We start from the raw sequence: 25,974 nt of genomic DNA, 5'->3' as shown, positions 1-25,974 counted from the left end.
TAGCAAAATTTAGTTTTTAAGCTCTCACAATTCTATGCACACACACACACACTCACATGACAGCCAAATGTGCGCCCAGCCGCAAAAGCCAGAAAAGTTGATTTCTTAACAACTCCGAGAAAGGAGACCACAGAACCGCAAAATGTCAGAACGTCAGGCAAACAGGCGCTGAGAATATGGGCAACATTTTAAGCTCAAGCCAGGGATACCCAAAAAATGTTCAGTGCGAGGACCACAGTTTTAAGTCCAAATAAGTTGAGGTGTGTGTGTGTGTGTGTGTGTGTGTTGTTAGTAAGTTGTCTGTTAGTTGTCTCTATTTTGTGGCACATTTGGCTTGGTCGCTCATCTGCAAATTCATACACACACATGGCTATGAAAAAGATGAATGCATTTAATATAAAGGCAGCAAAGACAGCTCTGGGCAGTTCCTTTAAGTGGGTAGCGTAGCTATGTCGTAGGCTATGCTACTGAAAATAGATAGATTGAGATGTCTACGTTTAATCGACCTGCAGGAAGGAATCTTAGCCACGATCTTCACCTGCTTTAGACTGTAGCTCATATTCAGATTTAAATAAAATGTGAAGAAAACAGCAAGGCTATTAATTAAAAAAATAAAATAATAATTAAACGTAATTATATCAGCAATTTACTTTAAAAAATATAAATATTTGTAGTATTTCAAACATATTTGCACAAATTTTAAAAAAAATATTATAAAAAGTTTTAGATTTAAATAGAAGTATTTTTAGGAAATATTTATATAATTTAAATAAAAATATTTTAAATATAAATAAATAAGATTTAAAAATGTTTTCATAAATTTTAAAAAAATATGTTATTTTAATAAATTTTGACCTTTATACAAATATTTGTAAAAAATATATTTTTTAAATATTTAAAATATTTAGTTTATGTCCACATAAGAATTCGACATTCTAAATATATAAAATGTTTCCTAAAATTATTGACATTTAATTTATTAAAACAATTAAAATAAAATAAAAAACAATTAATAATATTTAAAATGTATATAAAATTATTTTCATAATAAAAATAATTTAATAAATGTATATAAAATTATTTTCATATTAAAAATTATTTAATAAATCTATACAAAATTATATTTGTTATTTTACTCATTCTTTTTTCTGACACATTACCAAGATTTTAAAACTGTATTCAAAGGTCGTTCTGGCAATTATTAATTTTTCCTTTTCCATTTCTCTGAATATTTTTACTTAAAAGACTTCGAATGAGCTTGTTGCTTGATTTGAGTAAGTGGAGTATTTTTTTGATTTGCGTTTGGCATGCTGCAAAATGAAACTAAGGCCATTTTAATTGAGTTTTTCAGGATGTGTCAGGCAAGCTGGCATATAATACAATGCACTTCTTAGTTATATTTGCGACATGGATTTGATCTCATTTCGCATTCACAATTTACAATTCGTTATGCTGGCAATTTGGCAACATTGTCGCAAATGAATTGTGAATGAAATGCAAATTTCTGTGGTGCAATTTAATGGTGGCACGCCAAATCGAATGAAACGCCATGACAAATTAAATTCCACACTTGTTTTTCCCAATTTGTTTTCCAGCCCTCTCCCCACCCACCGATTTGAGGGAAAATAAAACTCGAAATGAGATACTTGAAATTGCGACAAAGTTTTGCGGCGTTATCAAAGGCGCGTATTTACCGCAAGACTTTTCCGCTGCGTGACGGCTGCTCGTAATGTTTTTGTTTTTCCACAATATTTTGCTCGACGCTTTTCCTTATTTTTCTGTTTTTCCGTTACTTTCTACTGGTGCGTAATCGGCATTGGGGGCAACAAAATAAGTTTTACCGCAAAAAGTAAATAAAATTTGTGTTTGAAAATGTTAAACAGGAAATGCGGGCAACGGGCAACCAGCATTGGAAAACACCCAAGGGCTGTGGGCATGATAAAAGGGAAAACTGAAATGGGATGACGAGAGTGCTGCTGCTAGCTACTGCTGCTGGCTGTTGGCTGCTGCTGCTGCTATTGCTGCTGCTGCGGTCCGCACATAATTTCAATTTGATTGGCCCGGCTTGGACGGATGTGATTTAGTTGAACGTAATTTGCGCCCAGCGCCAAAGCTTGGCAAATTTAAGAGCATCCGGTTCGATTGGGTATCTAAGGTGTTATCTCAGGAGGATGCTGCATAGTCCTTTGTAAGCAGCCCGGGTATAAGTTGTATATATTAATGTTTCAATATATATAAGAGTGAAGATACCTGAGAAGACATTTACATTAATCTATTAAACCAATTTTATGTAAGCTTTAAGCCAATTTCTTCAAATTCAATTACAACTTTCAGTTTTCAACATAAATTTTGAATAAATTCACAAATATTTTTAGCCATTTCCCCGAACGAGCTTCCTTCCGACAGCGGCGCCCAAGTGCATTTAGCCAAATCAATATGCAATATTAACAATATTTACCGTATGCCGTACACCACAGGTAACAGATTTCAAAAGCTGGCAGCACGAAATACCACTCATAAGAGCAACACGGAAGCCACATAACAATTTTTGTGTGTTTGTCTTCCACTATGCGAAGCAGCTCAACCGTAAAAAGCGCAAAACTGGGTTAGCTGTCGAGATTTGCCCAACAAGAGCCGCCAGTTGAGGTATATACAGGAACGGGAATATTGACAGTCCATACCCATCACAGAATGAAGCATTTGGGATTGGCAATGCATTTGGAATTGAGCGGGCCAACAACAGCAACAAAACGGCAAAAAGAACTGCAAAAAAAAAGACAAGTTAAAAACTCACGAGCTGCAGCTGAGCGCTGGCAGCGAAGCGAAAATGGCGGGCAATGCAAGCCGATGCTGCCACGCCCCGCCCGGCCCACAGCCAAACATGCTGCATATATGTCAAGTGAACTGGAAGTGATATGGCAGCATAGCGCAGCAGGACGAGCCTGAAAGCGAAGGACGAGCGTGTTCACGTGCAAAATTGCAGCTATTCCCGAACGGTTTGCATCCTTTTCATTTTTTTCTCTCTGCTTCTTCTTCTCTCTTTGGCTCTGCTGCCGCTCAAAATCAAATTCACTTTGTGTGCATGTGTGTGTGGGTTATTTGAGCGTCATTTTGAGTGTGATCGATGGTTGCGATGGTTGGCAGGATATGCAGCCAATGGGCCTCGATTTTAATCAGCAACTGAAAACCGATCGGAGCCGAGCAGCGCCGACAATGACAGCGACTGATATCCTTGCGGCTTTGCATTGCACTGCATGAGGCATTTATCTCACGCACACACACACACACCCACACGCACACAGCCATGCAGCTGGTCATGCACTTCCACTTCCGCTTCCGCTTGGCGGGCAAAGAAACACCACACTGGACATGGCCCATCTTCAACCTCAGCCGATGGGTGGCAAGTGTGCCTCAGACGTAGCGCTGATTGTTTGCCCACGTTGCAATGCCACTAAATTGTTTGTCTTGTGTCTCTCTCTCTCTGTATGTGTGTATGTGTGTGTGTGTGTGTGTGTTTGCGTGCAATGCCATTAACAATACGCCCAATGCCAAAGCTGGCAAACGCGCCAAAGCCATTGTTATTTCGGCGGTCGATTGTTGTTCTTCCGGCTTGCGTGAGCTTACCCCGAGCCCAGCTACCCTGCCGCACCACGCGCCCCTCCACAGCCACAAATTGTGCAAACAAGCGTGGGAACGAGCCAGAGCGAAAGAGAGCTGACTAAGAGCTAAGCGAGAGGCAACATCGTCCGGGATGCTCCATGCAAAACTTGTGCCACAAATCGCTTCGAATTTTGTTGCGTGTTCGGTTTTTGGGCTTGTTGCTACTACTAATACTACTTTTGTTGTTTTTGTTGTTGCTCTATTTGATTGGGAGTCTGTTCTGGGGCTGAAGTTGTTTTTTCAGCTCGGTTTGCTCTCGACTGCAATAATCTTATTAGCAGTTTGTTGTTCGAACCTAATCAATTACCAACGTAATTACAAACTTTGCTAATCTGCTTAGCGCCCAGCACATGCACAGCGAGCAGAGTGCAGAGAGAATAAGCGACAGCCCGATAGGGTTAGAGACAGAGAAAGAGAGAGAGAGAGACAGAGAGCTAGTTTGAGTGGCATTGAGACCCATTGAACCCAAATACCGCGAATATACATTTATGGCCATGATTGGCTACAGATGCCCAATTTCTGTACAACTTCTGCTGCTGCTGATAGCTAGAATTGTTTCCAGTAAACTGCCTAATGGAGATTAAAGGGGAAAGAAAAAACTCTAAAATTGAATTGAATTTTGTACACAGATTGGAATGTGTTAGAAAATTCTGTTCAATTTGAAGTTTGAAGTTTTCAATCTTTCTATGTAAGTAGAGACTGAAATTCGAGCAAATATCTAATGGACTCAACAGCTCATTTCTGTAGCTGAGATCTTGCCTTTCGAGTAGCTATGGCAGAAACAGCATCAAAATAATATTGTTTTCCTTATTCTTAAATGCTATTTAGATATTTGAAGTCTACATAAAACCATGATATTTCTTCTATTGTTAAACTGCCCCTAAGGCTATTTATAATAGATAATTTCTAATCATAATCTATTTTGGCATTCAAGCAACTTCATTTTTGAGAACCCTAATACCCAAAATACCTTAAGGTCTTGCGCACAACATATAAAATTAATTTCTATCAATAAATACAGAAGGCCAGCCGAGCCTGTCACATGCAATTTTAGAATATTCGATACACAGCGTTTGGCATGCAAGGATTGTTGGGATCAGGCCTGAGGCATAAAATCGACTTGAATTTTTGTCTGCTCACGATGATTTAATAGTTCTGCTTCTTCCTCTGGCTTATCTTGTGAGCATTTAACGCTTATCAGAAGCCGAAAAAATCATTTGACAGGATAAGCGAAAATCCTTCGGGTGGCTCTGATGTTGTTGCTGTTGTCGAACTAAGCATGGCAAAAATGCCAAAAACTTTTGTCGTAATCAAAAGCCAAAATATTTGAATATGCCAAGACAAAATGAATGCCGTACCGTGCCGTGTGCTGTGCCGCCCGCCCCTAGCTCCCGCACTCCCATCTGTGTTAGTAGCAACTCCCAAGGCTCTCATACGTTAGATTTTTGCCTTTTGCTGCCAACAGCAGCAGCAGCAGCAGCAAACTTTTCCACGCATGATTTAAATGGAGATAAATCTTGCGTTAAGATTCGACTTTGGATTTGGATTATGCAATGCTGGCGACGTCTGGCAGAGCAGCGCTGTAGACGGCAAGTGAATGAATGGATGCTGCATGCAGATGGATCTCGATTCGTTGGCATTTCTTGGGGCTCTGCTGCGTCACGTAGTTGGTAAATTTGTTTACATGTTGCCGTCGTCGTTTTTAGTTCTTGTGCGAGGCAATACACGTCTCGCACCCACTGTATAGACACCTCCCTCGGCTACGTCCACAATTGGCATAAACTTTTTCATATGCAAATCGCAAGTTTAGCAAAATATTTCGTTTATTGTTGAAGTTTTCTTTAGTTGCTCGTCAACATTTTGTGCACACACACACACATTTATAAGTGTCTGTGTTTTTTGGCAGTGCAAAAGTTGGCTAAAAACTTTTTCAACTAACCAAAGAATTTGATAAATTGCGCCAGACTAACGTAAGTTGCCATACATATATAGGGTTATCTGCCGATTTATTTAGAAAATAATACAAGTTTATTTTTAGTATTTAATATAAAAAATTCATGACACCTTTTATTGATTTTAGTTCTTGTTAGATGGGTGTGTGTGTGAGAGAGTGTGTGTTTGTTTTTTATACACCAATATACAATAATGCATATATACATCTATATATATATATTTATTAACTTAACTAACTGCGTTTTATCACTAGATTTTTACGTTCTCGCTTTCGATTTGTCGCTTAAATCGAAGTCAGCAAATTATTTATATTATTATTATTATTATTTGTTTTTCTTGTATTTTGCGCACATACTTTTATGTAGACTTAAATTTATGCAATTAGAACACACACAGCCTTGCTTTGTTTCTCTAAAAAATTACACTTAAATTTCTAGTTAACTACAGTAAATTACACAACGACAAAAACGCTTAAATCTTTAATTGCAATCTTCAGATCGTACTGAAAAAAGCATTTTCTGTTTTTCTTTTTTATTTAATTTAAAGCCACATTTAGATAGTTATACAAAATGCACAGTTATAGTACACCTATAGCTTATATATATCTATATAATGTACATAATTAACTATGTACTACAATAGTTGATTAATTAAATTTGCTAAATAAATACTGCAGCCATAAATATGTAAATATAAGAAATAATAGTATAATAGCCTAAGAAGCCCGAATATTAGTTCAGTGACTCAATTGTTTGCAAGCTGGCAACTCTTCTGTCTAACGCAAATAGCATGGCAACTCTGCTCGTTCAATTGGCTTTCCAAAACTTTGATTTGTCAATGCGTTTTTTTCCATATATAGCTACAAATTCTTAACAAATCATAATAAACACACAATTTATGCTAGATTAATATAATTTTTCACGTCACGTCTTTTTTCTATTTTTTTTTTTTTGGTTTCTTTTTGTTTGTTTATTTTAATATATATATATAATATATATATATATTTAAAAGTTTTTGCTTTGCAAGCTTTATTAAAATGGCTTATGCTGCGCTATCTTACAATTATCCTCTATATAAGGTGTTGTCTGATGTGTTTTTCATGCTCATTGTTAAACGTTTTTTTTTTGGTTTTTTGTGTGGTATTTTTGGTATCTTTTTTACAAACAGTTCGTGTATACAAGGCTATAAAAATGTACACTTGTTGCGAATTTGTATGTATGACAGCAATTTGATGGGCAGCATAGTATATACAATATATATGGGACCAATTGGCTATACAGAACGACGGCAAACGACTGAAAGAGAGAAGAGAATATATATAGAAATGCAGAATATATATATATATGTATTGGCTCAAAGGACTGCGCTCACCTTTTGACTCGTTAGCAGCATCACTTTACTTGGCCTTCGAAATAATTTGGTTTAAATTAGTCATATTCTAGGGCAACTCGAAGAAACGTTTACTTCGAATCTAAATCAAAGAGTAAAATACACAATTAGTAAATATTAAATAAATAATAAATATTTGCAGTTTATGCCAAGCAGACGAGTAAAGACACCAAATTGCGTTCATGTGCATTTCGAAACAGAAAACAAAACTTTATTTATATATTTAAATAAGCATGTGTTATGTATACATGTGTGTCGGTGTGTGTGTGTTGGTAGTGTATGTATGTGTGTCGGTGTGTGTGTGTTGGTAGTGTATGTATATGTGTGTGTGTGTATATATTACAAAAACAAAACTATACTCTACATAAACTAATGCAAAATATATATTTAACTACAAAATGTTTAATGCGTGAAAAAGAATCTAAACATGATGAAATTTGAAACATTTTGAAATGATTACAAAAAAACTACACTGAGCGAAAGAAGAGTGTATTACAAGTATAATAATTAATGAATAAAAAATTGCTGAAATTATAAGAAAATATATATTGTTGTATTTTTTTATTCTCTCACATTAACACTAAACAATTTTGTAGCTCAGTAAATAAAAATTAAAGCTAAACGAAATATATAATAATGATGATTGTGTTATGATAATTAAGTATAACAAAAACATTGTTTCTTTTCCATTCAGTACAAATAAAAGGTTTTGTTTGTTTTAACAATTCAGTTTTAAGCACTAAGAACTAAAATATTTATATTCGCATATAAAAGAAGATAATCCATTTAACAAAACAAAGTAACCGTTATATTAATATATATTTTATATAGTATATATATTTTATAGTGTTTAGTTGAGAACTTCAGATATTCAACAAACGATCAAAACAACTTGTGACTTGCAACATCATGAGATGAACAAATGAAACAGAGACAAGCGTGGATTGTTCAAAAATTAAATTAAATTGAATTGATTTTTTTGTAAAGATTTTTTGTTGTTTTTTCTTATTTTGTTTTTGTGAAACTTAAAAGCTAACACTTGAAACAGATTAAATATATATATGTGTGTGTCATATTTTCGAAATAGAAAAAAGAGAGAGTACAAAAATGATTTGTTAAAATATGTTTTAACTGTACGACAACAGCTTAAAAATATATAAATGTGTCGTTAAATTTGTTGCGAAAGTAACTTCAAAGCGTAACAAACAGAAAGTGTTTCGACAGAACTAAACGCTAAACTAAGGCACTAAAACTATAGGGTATCTCTAGGTGTAGTAGGTTTCTTTTGTTCGACTTCAACATTTAACGTGCTAAATATTTAATTGCTGTCTCTTTTTTTGGCACAAATTCATGTCTTTTTTCAATAGTAATTTTTTTTTTTTTTTAATTTTTTATAGGGTATACGTACAACGTAGGGTTCTTGACTTTTGGTTTACTTTTAACGCGCGCGCTCCACACGGGTAACTCTTCATTGGACTACTCCATTTGACAATTTAGTTCGTGTTGGTATTTTTCAAGGGGTAAACATTTCTTACTGTTGCTCTTTTAGCTATAGTTGTTCTTGTTAAGATAAGTTAAGTTTGTTCCTGCAGCTGGATTCTTCTCAATTTTAATTACTCTTACTCTCACTCCTTCTTTTATGTTCTCATAGTAGTGCTCCTCCTCGGGGTTTCTTAGTATGGTTTGGATGCATCCTTGGGTTTTTTCAACTGCACCTTCAAACGCTTCGTGCCCACCTGAAAGCCGTTCATGGCCTTGATGGCCATCTGTGCTGATTCCGGATTATCGAAGGAGACGAACCCGAAACATTTCGAGAGACTCGTCTGCTTATCAATAAACACCTTGGCCGAGATAACGTTGCCAAATGGCAAGAAAGTTGAAGCCAAATCGGTGTCGGTAAACTCCTGTGGCAAGTGATAGATAAACAAATTACAGCCTTCGGGTCCTGCAAAATATGGGGAAAAAAATATTTAGATTAGATAAGGACGATAAACAAATTTTCAATTCCCATAAGCTCCATCCGAGCATATGAGTTTTCTTATATATTAAAAAATGTTTTCTGACCAGCTATACAAGCCTAGAATCCTATGGCTGCCAGACAGCAGGCAGGCACATCTAAATTGGCACTTTATCTAACCCCAACTTAAAGGTCACTTCATCTGTTAGCTACTGCTCAATCAACAGTCGTTTTTAGGGGTCTTCATCTCGGGGTCTTATCTTTGCAATGAGCAATTAATTTACCTCGCACACGTCTGACTGTCCACCCACACACACACACAACCATCTAACCTCCCTCTTACACACTCACGCAAAGTTCTGGCATAATGACAGATGCTCGTATGAGCTGAAATTTGAGCAGACAAAAGCTAAATTATATGTACTCAATGGGCAAGAAGACCAGGACGAAGAGCCACGAGCGTACGAGAGGCTGATTGCCAAAACGGATGCGGAAATGATGCGCCCAAGTGCTCGTGTGTGTGTGGTGTATGTGGAGGCGTGTCACATTTTGTTTAGCAGCACGTGCCGCCAACTGTCGCTGGCATCGCATATTAACAGCTGCGCTCTCGTCAACGGCTTCGTCCTGCTGCGGTTTGCACTTTTCGTGCAAATTACTGTCAATGTCCGCAGCAGTAAGCCAGCCAGACAGTACCCAGTAGTTGCAGTTGAAGCAGAAAGTCTCGTTCGGGTTGTTGTCGTTGTTGTAGGTGCTGCCATTAGGTTTTCACTTTCGAGCTGCTTTTAATGACGCTTTAAGTAGCAGTTGGCAGCTGACATTTTGCGGTCTGTCAATTTGCCAGGGTGCATTACTTCCGCTAATGGCCAAACAATTTGTTGCAGTTAAGATCTGCGATGACTTGTGATAAAACATAAGTTTATATATAATATGTTAGCTATGCACGTATATTGCTCAAAGGACTAAATGGAAGATAATTCGAGTGTGACCGACCGAAAGTTACACGTTAATGGTGAAAGTATTGCAATTTAAAGCAATACACAGAAGACAAATTACAAAATGAAATTAAGGAGTGAATAAGTATTCAGAATTTGTTGTAATAGAAATTTACATATAATTCTTGAGGACCTATATTCTAAATGAAGTTCAAATTGAATTATAACCATATTCTGGAAAATGTGTTTTGATAATAAGTTTAAAATTAAAATTTAAATATTACATTTTTGATTAAAAGAAATTCCCATTTCATACAATAAGTTTTAGCAGCTGTATAAAATAATAAATTTTGTTTTACGCATTTATTTCAATAATATGAACTAATAAATGTAATTATGCTTAGTATAATAAACAATGATTCTCTTTATAGATCCACAATTTAATTATGCAAATATTTCTTTAAGCTCCTGTCTTACCATCTCTTTCTCTCTCTTACTCAATTAAGGTAATCTTCTTAGTTTAAATCTTTAAGCAATTGTTATTGGAAATTTCTTTAGCTGGCTTTGTGCTTTTGTAGACTTCGGCCCTACTACCCACACTTGGCACTTGTGTTGCATACGTAATTAATCTGCAATGCCTGCACATCAACGCTATCATAAATGTATGGCCAAGGATAATAACAACAGCTACAACAACAACAACGCATGTGACGCATGTGCCACACCCACAAAGCCTATAATGCATGGCGCATTGTAATCAAATAACTTGGTTCGCCTCCTCCGTCCTAGCTGCAGCTATTGTTGTTGCTGTTGTTGAGCTTGTCAGCTTCATCATCGTTTGCCAGCAGCACTATTAATAACATAGATACATCTTTTGTCATCTTTGCCGCGAGTAGCAGTGCATCATCCACATGCCAAGCCCCCATCATCCCACACCCAACTACCCCGTTTAGTTTGATTGAATTTCCAGGCACAAATCAAAGGACTTTGCTTTCGGCCGCCTGTTGACGAACCACAGCTCGAGTGAGTGAGTGAGTGAGTGACTGATGCGATTATAAAATGAAAGCGCAAATTAAGAGGCGTTCGGCGCCCATCCCCCATTGTGCATGCGAGTAGCTGGAAGGGGCAGGTTTGCTTATTGTTCCCAGTATAGAGCCTGCAGATATGCCTATGCAAATGCTGCTTTATACACATTAATTGACTTGGCTTGTTTGAGTGTGTGCATGTGTGCGTGTTGTTGCTTTGCTATTTTGTACACACTCTGCAATTAATTTGATACACACACGCTTGCCTTTTGTTGTTAATGAAAGAGTGTTGAGTAACGCTTAAAAATTTGCTGCTTGCAGCTCATTGAATTAGCGACTAATGAGTGCCACGTGTGAGCCCCGCAAGTAAAATAATAAAATAAAAAAAAGCAAATCACAAGAACTGAAGACAGTACATAATTAGCAAAAGCTTCATTTGTAGCCAGGACAACGACAGCAAAAGTTAGAAGCGTGGCAACTTGAAGTGTCTCAGGAAAAAGACCTAAATTTATATTATTTTTATGTAGCACTTGTAAGCCGAAGGGAAACCGAAGCCTACAGTGAATTTAAATTTTATGTAGCTTACTTTTTGAACAAGTTCCTAAGGTTCAATGTAATTAAAAGTTTTGGGGCTTTATTGTTATCAATAGTTAATTAAGAATTATTTATTAGAGCACTTTAAAAAAAATTCATTTTTATGTAGCATACTTATCGTGGCATATAAAAGGAACGAATCCAAAAACTTTGCCTTTGCAATCTAAAATATTAATATATTTAAAACTTCGCTATAACGCAATTAATAATCACTTCAACTATAACAACTATTTGCTTGTTTGCAGCACCCATACAACTTTTTCTTTTCTACGTTTTCTAAGCAGCTCTAGTTACAACAACAACGACGATGTAAAGATTCTTTCAACATTTTTTATAGCTGGAAAAATCTGAAATCGAAGTTAAGGCAAGACAAAAAAACGAGAAATAAATGCAGCAGATTTGTGCAATCTGTGTGGAGCCAGCAACTGCAGCTGCGGGTGGCACAACAATGTCTGGGGGCAGATAAATTCTCAGCATGTGGAATTTATCAAATGACGACATGAGCATAAGCAGCAGCACAGGCAGCAGCAACGGCAACAAAAATAGAGAAACAGAAAAGGAAGCATTGGCACAAGGAGCAACAGTAACGGAGTAACAACAACAGGAAACAAGTTATAAGCATGTAGACAGGCGCAGACGACAGGCGCAAAATTAAGCAGGAAACGTGCACAGGCAAAAAAAAATGCAAGGATGTGAGAAAGAAAAAATATAAATAAAAATCCTGCAACTAACCGGCTAAAGCAGTGGGTAGTGGGTACAACTAGTGCATGCAGTAAATAAATATGCTTTAAATGCGAGGCCGTTGCAAAAGACAGCCAAATATGACACTGACAAAGGAGGGCCAAGAGCGGGATGTCCCCAGAGGGCGTAAAAGACGGCAACAGCAGCAGGCGGCGACAATCCCCCAAACGGATGCAGCCGGCTTAAAGTCATGTGCATAAGCCGGAAGTTGGAATATAAAATAAGCAAGTGCAGGCATCCACACACAGCACATAAACTGCGAGAAAGGGAGAGAGAGAAAGTGTGGGAGAGGAAGTACGCAAGATTTGCGACAAGCTTGACTTTTACTGCGGATTGTCCAGTCGAATGCCATACAGTGAGTGATTATGAGCATAGGCATAGACATATTGCACAAGCTACAAAATACACTGGGAGAAAATATGATAAAATTAAATCGTGAATTTATGATGTAAATTAAGGCAAGATCTACTTGATTTAATACTCAGAATACATGAAATAAGAAATTTATTATAAATTCAACATTTAATTTAATTATAAATATATTTGAAAAGAAATTGAATCCCAATCGAACTAGAATCTAGCACAACCTTTCTCAACCAATGTGTGTGGCAATAAAATCAATAAAGCTGTATGCAAGCCAGATGTTATGTTGCCATATAAATTCCATTTGGCTGGGCCATGCCCTTGAGAACCGAATTGAAACGCGGGCAAAAAAGAAGAAATTGGCAAAAAAAAGGGGGAAAAATTGTTGGCCTGCTGCTTGCTTGTTAGCAAACATGTTAGCAGAAAGCGTGGGCATAAAGATATATACTCTATATATGCACATGTGAGTGTGTGTGTGTGCATCAATAGGAAGCGCAAGCTGGAGTAGACATGGAGACAAGAACTCGTAACGGATGCGGCATCTTTGCTCAGCGGAAGAGGAAAATGCAATATAGGAAATCGTTTTTCGCACACATAAAACTACCGCCAGCCACACACACACACACACTCATACCTAACACAACAAAAAGAAAGAAAACAGGAAGTTTATTTGTATATGTGTGGAAAAGAGCAGAAAAAAGTGCTGTGGTAAAATTTTTGTTACATATATAACAGTTTCTTTTATTCTGTATTCTGTGGCGGGTTTTTTGCGGCTTGCAGCGAAATGCATTGGGGAATAATGTGGCCAACATAATGATAATGATTCCGAGTCAACTGAATAATTAAGGCAAAGACGCGACGCTATAATGCATGCAGCAGTTAACAAGCTGCTTAACTCTACAGAGGATAAAGCGAGCGTGAATAATACAAAAGCTTCCAAATTAGAAACATCTACAGGAGGTAAGGAAAGAAATGCAGTAAGAGAAGCAAGCATAGCATAGCATGTGTACGAAGCTAGGATAAACACTTGAAATATTTCACATATACCTAAGCAAATGGCAGGAGATTATCGAAATGAAAAATCTTTTAGAATCTAAAGAGGAAGACTAGAGGAAGTCTAAAGGGAGTAAAGATCACTGTCATAGGAGAGCCACATATCGAATTGGGTAACTCCAGCTGATCGAATATGTCGATACACAAATCTGTCTCACTTTGCCTTCATCTCACTAATTGAAGCTTCGTCTACATACCACAGAAATTTACCCATACAAATATAATTAACTTTTCAAGTGTTGCCCTTATCTATTGATAATGCTAAATTAATAGTGATAAGCATGCACACATACACACAGACATCTACACTTTCCCACCTGCCGAAAAACTAATGAGACTAATTATCCCCGCAAGTCCAACTTTTGCCCACTTTATGAGATCAAGGCAAAAAATATATATTGCTCAAGTAGTTTAGTCCGAAATGCAGTGAAGTGTGTAGAGGGGTGGGATGAGGTGGGCAGCATGTGCAGGGGGCGTAAACATGGCAGCTCGCATGTCGCATAACATGCGCAATGTGGACGACTGACGCTAGAGTCATGTCTCTTTATGTGTGTGTGTTTGTGTGTTGCGCTTGTTGTGTATTTTTGTTGGCCACGAGAGAATTTTTCGGGCAACATCATGAGTCAGCAAAGCAAACAAGTCACACAGACGCATTCACACAGAGATAAAGACGCAGCGGCGGCATCCACAAAAGTCAGTCAACTGCAAAAATATATACATACACAGCTTACATAAATATGTATATTTATATATAGTTGTGTGTGTAGGTATGTGTACGCCTCGTATATATTTTATTTGGCATGACTAGCTGTTGGTGAATGCCGCCAGACGCCAAGCTTCCCGCCTATCAACCTCTTCTCCCACTCTCTTGCTTTCGCTCTCTCTGTCTCTTTCACTCTCAGTTCACATTCTGACGACTGTTGCTTATGTAACCGGAAATATGGCAAAAAGTGCAACGCCAAAACATTTTCCGTTGCATTTTCCCCAAGCAGCAGCAGTGGCATTAGCAGCGGCATCAGCATCAGCGTCGTCATCGTCTTCGTCTTCGTCTTCGTTTTTGCTATCTGCTTAGCAGTGACTACCCCTGCTGCACACACCCGCCAGCAGCACAGCCCCTTCGCCATATCACATGCAACTTTAATGTTATGTGTGCCAAAGCGCAATTCGCTGTTGGCGCTGCAGTTGATCTGTGTGTGTGTGTGTGTGCTTAGAGGGTGGTGTCGAACACATTGCAATATTTTCTGATATCGACATTCACGTCTGACTAATGGAATTGTGTGTCAAGTGTGTAATATTTACACTGTGTCAAAAGCTGATAAAAATTTAAGCTGCAGCAAAATGCCGTTCATATAAATTCGCATTACTCTATGCGTGTGTGTGTGTGTGGAAACTTGGAAAATGTCTAAGTTGATTGATCCTATTGATTTTTCCTATCTTCTCTAACACTTTGGAGTTGAAAAGCGAATAAGGATTTGTATCAGCAAACAGCCTTAAATCTGCTTTTGCCAATCGAAAATGTGAATTGAAAAAATAAGGAGCTGAGGCAAGTAGAAGGGAACGCTGTTCTATGGAAGCTCTTTCTATTTGTTCTAGTTGCCGGCTTCGATATAAAGTTCATTTTGGATTTTGTGCAATTGAAAGTTATTTGCACGTGCATATGCAAGCAGCCCAGCACAGAGCTTTGCTTCTTGTGCATAACATTTTGTGGAGTTGTTCGCCTTGGCCTCAATATTGATGTTGGATGACCAAAATAGAAAAGCTCTAGATGCATTGTTTCTGTGAGACGAAGGACAAAGTGACAAAGGAATTTCTGCATAAAAACAGGCAGATCTATTCAGAACGTACGCAAAATTTACAAAGGATTACAGTTTGATGTGCATTAATACTAGAAGTTGTTGTTTTTTATCGTACTCTATTTCTATTAGGTTCAATGATACAATATTCAATTTCATTTTTTTAATGAAAAGCTTTTCTTCTAATGAATTATTCATGGTTTTAAGCCCTTTTTATCTCAAATAATTATTATTACTTTAAATAACAATTCTCTCATAAATATATTTTTTCATGTTAAATAATTCGCTATACTCCTTATTCGTAACACACTTCGATGTTTGCTAGTCAAGTATAGAGAAAACTACGTTATGCATGTGTCGGGCGTTCATAGCAACATAAGTTGCATAAGAGCCACAATTTCACTGTGCACAGCACGGAAAGTACACCCAGTGGTGCACACACCCACCCACGCACACACAGACTAATGAAAGATTAATCCAGCAGCAAATAACTAAGTAGATTGATAACCAAACGGGCTGCATGACAGGCACAAAGGCAGCGCGCAAAACCGCAAAATGGATGCGAATGCGAATGACGCTGACAGCGATGAGCGGGTTAATGCATTTGATGTTACAACACCAGCAGCAGAGCAGCTCCAGCAGCTGCAGTAGCAACGGCAGCAAAAACGGCAACATTTAGTTTTATGTAATGCTAGTGAGCGAGTGAGCGAGTGAGCGAGCGAGCGACCAACTGACTGACTGTCTGGCCCTCCGTCCGTCTGTCAGACTGACTGACAGAACCGCAGTCAGACATTTTAGAGCATTTATCAAAATGCCTGGCGTTTAGACATTTCTATTTGTGTGCAACGAGCGCTTCAAACCACTCCCCAATGAACCCAATTCATATTCCCCAATTGCAAGCAACCCATTCCCAATTACTCACCTTCAATCTGCTTGCCCGCAGCAGCGGCCGCAGCGGCGCTCAGCGCAACGCTGGCTAACGGTGAGGTGGACAGTGCGGTGGTGTTTCCAAATTGCGGTAAACCAGCGGCTGTTGACATATACGCCGATGCCAATGGATTCGGATCAGACCCTGCAATAAAAAAGGACACACATATTAATATATAGTTGTATATATATATTATATATATATATATATAGACACATCCGTATCAGTTGCGTGTTGAGCGTAGTTAGGCTGCTGCAGCCCAAAGTAAATTACATTTTGCAAAACCAAAAATTATATAACGAAATTAAAATCGCGCTGCTCTCAAATTTTGTGTGTTCGAGTGAGACGTGTGTGTGTGTGTGTCAACAACTTTGTGTGTGTGCATTAGCCAGATTTAGCTGGCGGTTTCCAATAGAGTTTTATATCACTCAAAATGTCAGCTTGTTAAGCATTGTTTAAAATTGACTTCACGTAGTTAGCTTTCATTCATTTATCTTTCTTCTCTTCAATTGAGTTCCAGTGAAACACCTACGTAAGCCACACTATTCTACCTGTACAACTTCTAATCCGCGCTATGTCAGCTGAGTAAGTAGTTAATCATAAAGTTATTATTATTACATTTAGTTTTGGCCTGCTCTTGCTCAACCTCTCTCCACAGCCAGACGTAATTAATCATTGAAAATAACACGCCGCGAGGAAGATTTGATTATATTTAACACAAAACACAATAATATTTACAAACAGTTATATATGTGTTGCATTTCTATATAAATCTAAAATTAATTTGTTGTTCATACGCCATGTGGTACACGTTCGTGTGTGTGGCCTAAGTATGTGTGTGAAGTCTGGTTTGTGTTGTGTAATTTGACGCCTGTTATTTGTTATTTAGTTGTTTTGCGTCGCCCGTCGTCATGCAATGCAATTTTGCGGTTTTCAGTTGGGTTCAGAAAAGCGCGAATATTGTTCGCTCACTCAGCATCTCTCCTTCTCTGTTGGTTGTTATTAATGAGTTTTGCAACTGTGAGAGTGTGTGTGTGTGTGTGTGTGAGTGCGGTCGCTGCATGTTGACAATGAGCGTCCAGTGCATTTGATAACTAATTTGGCTAATAACAAAATATGATGTCAGTTCGTCATGGCGACTATCGAGTTAGAGCCAGACTAAGAGGATGAGGGGGAGAAATGGCTAGTGACAGAGGGCAAAAACTTTGCATTTTCAGTCAAGTTAAAATTATTTCTATGCCATATAAAATTATACGAAAACTTCTTCAAAGTACCGAACTGAACTGCTCCTGCCACACACACACACACACTTACGCGCACTGCCAAACTTTTGTGAGATTTTACAGATTTAATTTCAAAAGTTTTTACCCATGTGCTGCACTAGCACCCGCACCTCCCACACTCCACGTTTTCCAATAGCCACGCACACCTTGTGCACTCCACCTTAGGTGTTGCAATCAATTTTTAAGGTGGGGCAGTCGGCAACATTTTTAATTTAACAGCTTGAAATGTGAAGAGCAAAGTCTTGGCAACTCATGTGTGTGTGTGGGTGTGTGTATGCAAGCATAAACAATACACAGGCAATGCTGTTGAACAAAAATGACAACGACTCTTAAATACTCTAGTTGACACTTGAGTATGCGATAAGTGTGTGGTTTATATAATTCCAAGCTGCCACAAGAAACTTAATTCTAAATTAACTAAAAACATTTAAGAACTTGCTTCAACAGTAAATGAAACATAAATTTAAATATTTATTTTTGTGTTTTCTATATTGCAATTAACTTTTTCTGTACATATAAAGCAGTGAAGCTAAATTTATATTGTATGCATCACTTGCTCTGTTAGGTTTCCACACTAAAAAACAGAGCATGAGAATTGACAAAAAGCAACTAAATGGCCAGGCATATGCACAGGTAAAGCCAAAAGTAACTGTAACTTCAAAGTTTTGCATATTTGCCAAGAAATTGAAGAAATTGTTTTAATTGTTTGTTGTGCCGCAGATGCATGCGAGAGTCGCTCAGGCTGCAAACAGTGAGCAAAATATTGTATGCAACATGTTATGGCTAAGGGCTAACGCTGAAGCTCTTGGCCAGGCCAATAATAACAAAGCAGGCATAACAAACAAACACAGATGAAGGCTACAACTATTTGATATTCTTGTTTGTCCGCTTGAAATTGGACTTTTTAGCTGGCAAATTTGTGCAAAATTTTGAGGCAAGTTTTTGTATTTCTTTTTTTTTATTTATTTATTTGTTATTCTAGTTATTCTTGTTGTTGGCCAAAGACTTTGCCACTTGCAGACACTTGAAGACTTTTGGCAGCTGTTGTTGCTGCTGCTGCTGTTGATTTTGAAGTGCAAAGAGCGAAAAAGCGTATAAACAAACGTAATGGAGAGCCATGTTGAAAACAGAGTTGAAAACGTGTTTGTTAGTGCGGCGTGGGCGGGAAACCCAGCTCCAAAAATAAAGAGAAACAAAAAAAAACAGAAGGAAGAAGAAAAATGAAACTGTACGCAGTAGTTGAGGGTTTATAAACTACATAGTTTACAGCACTTTACAAAACTTTGATTAAGATTTTCGTTTGTTGCTTTTCCCTTTTGATTTTGTTCTCTTTTTAACTTTTTGTTTCTATTTCGCTGCCAAAACAAAGTGCAAAAAAAAAAAGGAAAAACTTTTGAATTGGTGGCGCTTGAGATTGTAGCGGGATTTTGTTAGATTCTTTTGTTTTGATGGGGTTTTCGGGGGTTAGGATAATGGTTAATAAAGACCAGCGACTGCAAGTGTTGAAAATGTTGCTGCTGCACACAAAACGGATTAGGTTTACGGTTAAAAGTTAGATGCAGCTGAAAGTGCAAAGAAATGAGAAAAAAAAACAAGAAAATCGAAAGGAAGATTTGTAGTCCAGCAAGTGATGCAGCTAAGCTGCTTATTCAATATTTTATATTCACAAATATTCAAATTTGTTATCAATTTAGGAACTCTTAAAGCTTATCAATAGGGTAACGTTGAGCTATTGTTTCATAGGTTTTCGACTATATCCTTAAGCTTTCAAAAGTAATCCTCTTTATAAACAACACACATACCCATAAATATGTATATATGAAACACAATAGTCCTTCCACTTTTATCCGCTTTTCGATTTCGTATTTTTAGATGTGAATCTATTAATCTATTAAGTCTTTCGTTCCAAAATCAATATTGCAAACGTTATCAATATTTTAGCCTATCTACCAATTACACAAGCTTCAATTGTCAATCTACACACAAATTTTCGGCTATTTTTCGATGCTATCGAAATGTACGCCTAAAACATTACAATACCAATTTTCACACACCCAAACGAATTCACACACACACACATGCATACACATACATATAGGGCAAGAGTTGGCAACAATTATGAGCCAATCTGTGCGCACATATTGATATTTTGCAACGAGTTTTGCGTTGCGCTGCGTTTGCGTTTGCCATAAACAATTTGCAGCAAACAAAGCCTCGGGCCAATTTGTTTGGTCATTTTATTACAACAAAACAATTTTTATACAGACACACACACATCGAAACAACAGCAACAGCATAGCAGTTGTTTTATATAGACACTACAGCAACAAGATCAACATTTGGCAAGTTCAAAAGTGATTTTCATGTCGAGTTTATGTTGCAGTTGGTTGCAAATGGAAACGAAAAAAAAAACAAATTCTAGCAAATTTTCTTGTACATTACTTTCTTCATTTATGGTGAAGAGAAGTTGAGTTGATGCTGGAATGAGGTTGGGGACCAGTGGGAAAATCTCTAAGGAGAATAGGCGCATCCCAAGAACTAGGAACTTAAGATTTTCGACTCGCAGTTGTTGCCTTCTCGACAGACGCTCGACAAGAATTTTTAATATTTCATTAAATTAAGTGCCCCGGAAATCGTTCAAGTGGCACACAATGAGCACGCACAAGTGCACAGGACAAGTTAGGGGCGTGGCATGGCAAACAGAACTGTATTTGTAGTTTAGGCAGACACGAAAAATCCGCTTAAATATCAAGCTGCTTTTTGCCCTTGTGTGTGTTGCTTTGTTGGCATTTCTCTGGTTAAGTCAGGCACTTTTTTCCTTTCACGGTTCGTAGCTGCTCACGAAATTAACTTGGTAATGCGCAGCTTAGCCAGCAAATTCGCTTGGCCAGCATTGGCAACCCCTCTTTTGGGGTTTTCTTGTTTTCTATTAAAAAATTCAACAATAGCTGTGCCAAGCAGCATCTTAACCCAAAAGCAAATGCGATAAGAGCCAAATGAGTAGCAGGAATTGTGGAGAGCGAACGAATGGCTAATGACATTTCTGTGTTCAAAGAGGTTTAAAGTATTAAAAATACAATTCAAACTGAAAACTGGTTAGGTGATATCAATAGATATCTTGCGTAATTATAGAAATTTTAATATTTTAATGCCGAACAGTGTGTCCCTTGTTTTCAACAATTGATATTTATCGATAATGTTAACATTGAGCTTCATTCTTTCGTCTCTTCTAAAATATTCATAATGTCTTCCTGCTTTAATAAATATCCACAAATAGTTACTACAAAAACTAACCCTAATATATATATTCTTAAACAGTTAAGCTATATATATAATAATTTAAAAAAATGCCTGTCAGCTTTTACAAATGCAACAATTCCTAATTGGTTTTATAGCTGTCTAGGCCTGCATTTTCTTGGAGCCATATTTTCATTGCTGTCCATTGAAAAATGCAGGCCCAGTTGGCCATAATTCTTTTTGCAACTTGTATTGCAGCCACATTCGCTTTTATTGCTGCCGTGTTGAGGGAGCTGTTGCTGCTACTTTATATTGTCGGTCTGTCTGGTCTATAAGCCTGCGCCACGTGACAGATAGAAAATTCTTAACTGGGGAGTTGCACAAGTGACGCTGAAGCATTGCAATTTGCTCAAAAGCGAAACGCGGCTAAAAGTCAATAAGGCCAAAGTTCTTGACTCGCCCCACTACCCCTACTACACTTCCTGATGCCTGGCTGGCTGCTGCCAGTGCTACTGTTGCTGCTGCTGATACTCTGTTGCAATAAGTTCCGTGTTGTTAATTTCTGAAGAGAGTGTAACTTGTAATTTTGTACGCTCCACGTTCTACGGCTTCGCTTGGTTGTTGCAGCAACTGCTGTTGCTGCTGCTGCTGCTACTAGTCCTGCTGCTTTACGGCCATCAACTACGGCGCGTGACGTAAACGACGACGTAAAACAGCAGCCACGTGAGCGTTACAGAGCGTAAGCGACGCTTCGTTTGCTTTAAATGTCAAGTAAAATAACCATTATTAATATGATTTTTTTCATTTCGCATAACGATAAAAACGTAAAATCAAAAGGAAAGCAAAAATCCACAAATTTCACAACCGAAAATGGAAAGCAAAAAGCGAAAATGAGCTTTGTCAAAATCAGCTCTCACCTGTTGTTTTAGCAGCCGCCTTTTTTCGTATAAGACCTGCTGTACACAATGTTCAAATTTATATATTATATAACGAACATATCCATATGAATTGGTTAGCATTTAAAGATAAAGAAGTGAATAATATATTATTAGTTAGAGTTTTATTATTTACCCAAAGCACAATAAATTAAACAGGTTCACTCAAGTAAACTAATAATGAGTTTATCTTCAGCTGCATTGGGTGAAAATTTGTTGAAACGAATAAAACAAATTCGTTCATTGAACTTAAGTAGAAAATAAAATTCGATGTATATATATGAAGCCCTGATAAAAATGAAAACAGTAATTAGCTAGTCATTAAAGCCGATTACCACGACAACAAGAATCTGAACTTTAGAAATTAGGTGCGGGAGAGGACAAACATAAGTTATGATCGGAAAAGAAAATCAAGACAGTGTTGGAAAGCACTTCAAAGTGAAGCGTGAAAATTGAGCTTGAAGTGGAATGTGTTTCGAAGGAAATATTTATTTGGCAGCTGTCAAAATCTGACACAGATCCATTCCGTAAGTGGGGTATAATGAAAGAAGCTCGATTCCCGTTAAAACGAAATCAGTTGATTAGTGAAGGGTTTTCTGCTCGTGTATGTGTGTGTATGTGTGTGTGTATATTTGTATTTTCGTAAACTTACATAAGAGAGCCGCCGTGTTAGTTAACTGTGCGCTGCCTGGTGATGTTGCTGCATTGGTTAGACTCGGTTGCGTCATGGCGGCAATAGCTGCCAAATTCTGTACAGAAAGCGGATTCAATAGACCTGCAGCGGCGTTCGTTGTGTCCTGCGATGAATTATTTTGCTGAGCGGCTCCCAGACCTGTCAGTGCTGTAAAAGATTAAGAGTTATGCTTTAGTACTTTATAAATAATCGATATTGTTTGGTATGGACTAGCGTTACTAATTATTTAAAATTTGAAAATCTGTATATTATTCATGAATAGCTTTGACCAGAAAGCTTACACATATATTCAGTTCTATATTGTGATTTGAAAGCATTACCTATGACCTCAAGAATAACTACCACTGATTATGATACACTATAGCACATCACTTTAAGACAACCTGCAAACTGTCTTAAGGGCGTATAATATATTTTACTAAAGAATCTAGAATCTAGTTTACATTTCATATACCAATTGATGACAAAGAAACGTCGTTATATCTTGGTAATACCCACAACTAGTATGAGCAGCCTCTGTATAAACTTATATATTATTGAGATATTCACCTTGCAGCAGCTGTTGCTGCAGTCCAACTGTTTGTAGCTGCTGTAGCAACTGAATGCTGGCGGGCGTGAGAGCATCGGCGCCCATTACCGGCGACGGTTGTTGCGGTGGGTTTGGCAGTATCGGTGTGGAAACTGAGGTTGGCGTCTGACCGAGTGGTATATTAATATTAGTCGCCAGATTCCATAGATTTGCCTGAATTTGCTGTATTTTCTTCTGTTCTTTCTCCTTTTGCGTATCGGCAAACTTAACAACCAGCGGCGATGTGCAGCCCTCCATGATTTTGTTCTGGCTCAAGGTCTGCGAAAAGTGAATGTAGATTAATAGTGGATTAATAAGGTTCATCTGGCCATGTTTACTTACTACTTTAATGGCTGAAATGGCAGCGTGTTTGGTCGCAAATGTGACAAAAGCACAACCCTTGCTCTGGCCGTTCTGATCGCGCAGCACTGTGCACTCCTCGATGGCGCCGTGAACTTCAAATAACTTACGCACGTCGTTTTCGTTCAGTTTCTTATTTAGCATGCCAACAAACAGTTTGCGTTCTGAAACATATACCAAAGAATATAGATAAGTGAAATGTAAATTGAATTGCATAAAATATATCTCAATTTTCGTTATTAAAAAATCGGTGTATGTATTTGAAGTAACGTCAATAATAAAAGTTAGTGAAGTTTGAAGTTAGGGATGGAATTGAACCTAATTTCAGAGATGAAACAACACTTAATAGATCGATAAACAATTTTATTTTCAGATTAAAATAAGAGTAAGCAAATGTGTCTAGATTATTATAAAATTCAATTCCTTCATGAACTATGTAATTTTATAATAGTCCCAGTATATTAAAGAAGAACTTAATGCATTAGTAAATACACATTTCATCATAACTATTATCATAATTATGTTAGCCTCGACCTTGGTAACTTAATCGCAGCATGAAGCGGAATGCATGCGGAAGCGCCAACCGCAGCCTTCAAATTGAGCAAATACACACACAGGTCCGCCTGACACACACTCAAGGTGTAATTGAAAACCTCAGTTCAAGTCTGTGTCTGAAGACCACGAAGCTATCAGATGACAAGGTTTGGTGTTTGATATTGTCAGTCTCAAGCGCAGAGCTTGACCGTCAGTTGGTTAACCCAGTTTCAACTCGAGACGGCGATCAACGATGCAGAAATGCCGACAGCGGTGCTCACTTACGCAAATTTAACAATGCTCAATTAATTTGGCATAAATTAAAATTCGCTGGGCTGCTGATAAAACTAATTGCTGCACATTTAACATGCAGCCAAATATTTGCTAAGGACACACAATGTGGGCGCGGCGCACAGCAAACTAACCAGCGCCCCTTCACCGTAAAATTGTCAACTAATTTATTTGCACAAACACAAAAGAGCGCAAATGCCCAAATTAATTGTTATCAAATATGCAATTGGCTGGCACAATTGCAGTTGCAGTTGCAGTTGCCGTTGCAGAAATTGCTACTTCTACTGCTGCATCTGCTGTTGCTAAATAATGCATTTAGTCTAAATGCAGTTCATTAAAATGCAATTTTTTCACGCACTACAATCAGCATTAAAGTTAACAAATTAGCTGTTGGCTAAAATCGAATGAACTTTTGTAAGGGCAGCGATAAAAGTATATTAAGTTTGGTGTAATGTGTTTAGATCGAGTATTAGTAAAGAGTATTATTAAATGAAGTCTATAAATAAGTTATTAGACACGAAATTTATATATACTCTAATCGAATAATATTAAGGGCCATTTGGAGAGAAGATATTGAAGAGTTATGTCAGTACATTTGAATTTGATTTAGTGGGGAGAAATATAGTTTTAGTCGAGAGCTGCTAGATGCATTCCAATTGGCCGAGAACAAGGAGTATACAAAATGTGGAGCTATACCAAACCAATCATTTTTTTACACCCGATTCAATTTCTATCCATATTATACCCAATTATACCTAAGCGGTTCTATTTGTAGTACCTGAAGCAGTTATCCCCTTTACAACAGTCAAGCACTATCACTACTACATTCAATAACTCTATTTTCAAATTATCAAAAATTCTTTGTCCAACATCAAACGCCAAAAGCCTATAAATATTTATTCCATATTATCTCTGTTCAGTTTTAAGCCCTTTTTAAGCGAGATCTAAAATATTGCAATTATTTTTGCACGCTGCCCGCAAATTCTCAATTGTTACGAATTATAATTGTTTTATCGCTTGAGTGGCACAATACAATTTTTGGGCAACCGAAAATACCAATTTGATTGTTTATAATTGGCGTAACCAAAACAAAATAACATAAAATAAAAACTATGAATTTTAGAATAATTATGCACATTGACCGAAATCTGTTTTGGCAAATCAATTAAAATTGTAAATTAATATCGATTATTTCCTCACAAAATGCAGTGAAAATAGTTCCCCTTTTTCTATTTAAACTTCTCATCAGCATTAGATATACAGTTAACAATTTAAGCACCACAATAGTTATGAAATGGTTCATTACACTTGTACTTCAACGTTATGGCACAATTATTATGAGGTAAGCTACAATTCCGTATCTAGAAATGGGGTCTGCTCTGGCACTTGCCACACACTTTTCTAGTATTACGTGTTGCAATGCAGCAGCAGCAACAACTAAAGCATCGTCATCTATAGAGAGACGGACCCCTTATTTGCGCTGCCCAACTGTAATTCCTTTTGGCACTTGCTACTCGAATTGCCATTCCAAGAGCTGCATCATCATCGTTATCAAATGCAAACCGCCCCAACCACCGGCAGCACCACTTGCATTATTATTATGATTATTGCAGCTGCAATAGCAAAAGCTAACGGCACTTGAGCTATATTATCATAATCCCGGTTGTAGCCAACAACAGCACCA

General features: G+C 37.5%; 1 protein-coding gene across 2 annotated transcripts in view; it reads right to left on the bottom strand.

Moving 5' to 3' along the window:
- Positions 1–8,221: 8,221 nt before the first annotated feature.
- The window catches only part of LOC111594196 (CUGBP Elav-like family member 2), an 88,494-nt gene continuing 70,741 nt past the window's right edge, over positions 8,222–25,974 (bottom strand). The window contains exons 5-9 of one of the 2 annotated variants that reach the window (XM_023307393.2): positions 23,448–23,629; positions 23,087–23,384; positions 22,496–22,684; positions 16,383–16,532; positions 8,222–8,947 (exon numbers count right to left, since the gene is read on the bottom strand). In XM_023307393.2, coding sequence (XP_023163161.2) covers positions 8,676–8,947; positions 16,383–16,532; positions 22,496–22,684; positions 23,087–23,384; positions 23,448–23,629 — 1,091 coding nt within the window. In that variant the 3' untranslated portion in view covers positions 8,222–8,675. The remainder of the gene's footprint in view (positions 8,948–16,382; positions 16,533–22,495; positions 22,685–23,086; positions 23,385–23,447; positions 23,630–25,974) is intronic. The other variant, XM_030224371.1, reaches the window with a different exon arrangement.

This window comes from Drosophila hydei, unplaced genomic scaffold (assembly GCF_003285905.1).
Source record: "Drosophila hydei strain 15085-1641.00,03,60 unplaced genomic scaffold, DhydRS2 tig00008114-arrow-pilon, whole genome shotgun sequence".
NCBI lineage: Eukaryota > Metazoa > Arthropoda > Insecta > Diptera > Drosophilidae > Drosophila > Drosophila hydei.
Note: the sequence above shows the minus strand (reverse complement) of the source record. Positions and strands in the feature narration are given on the sequence as shown.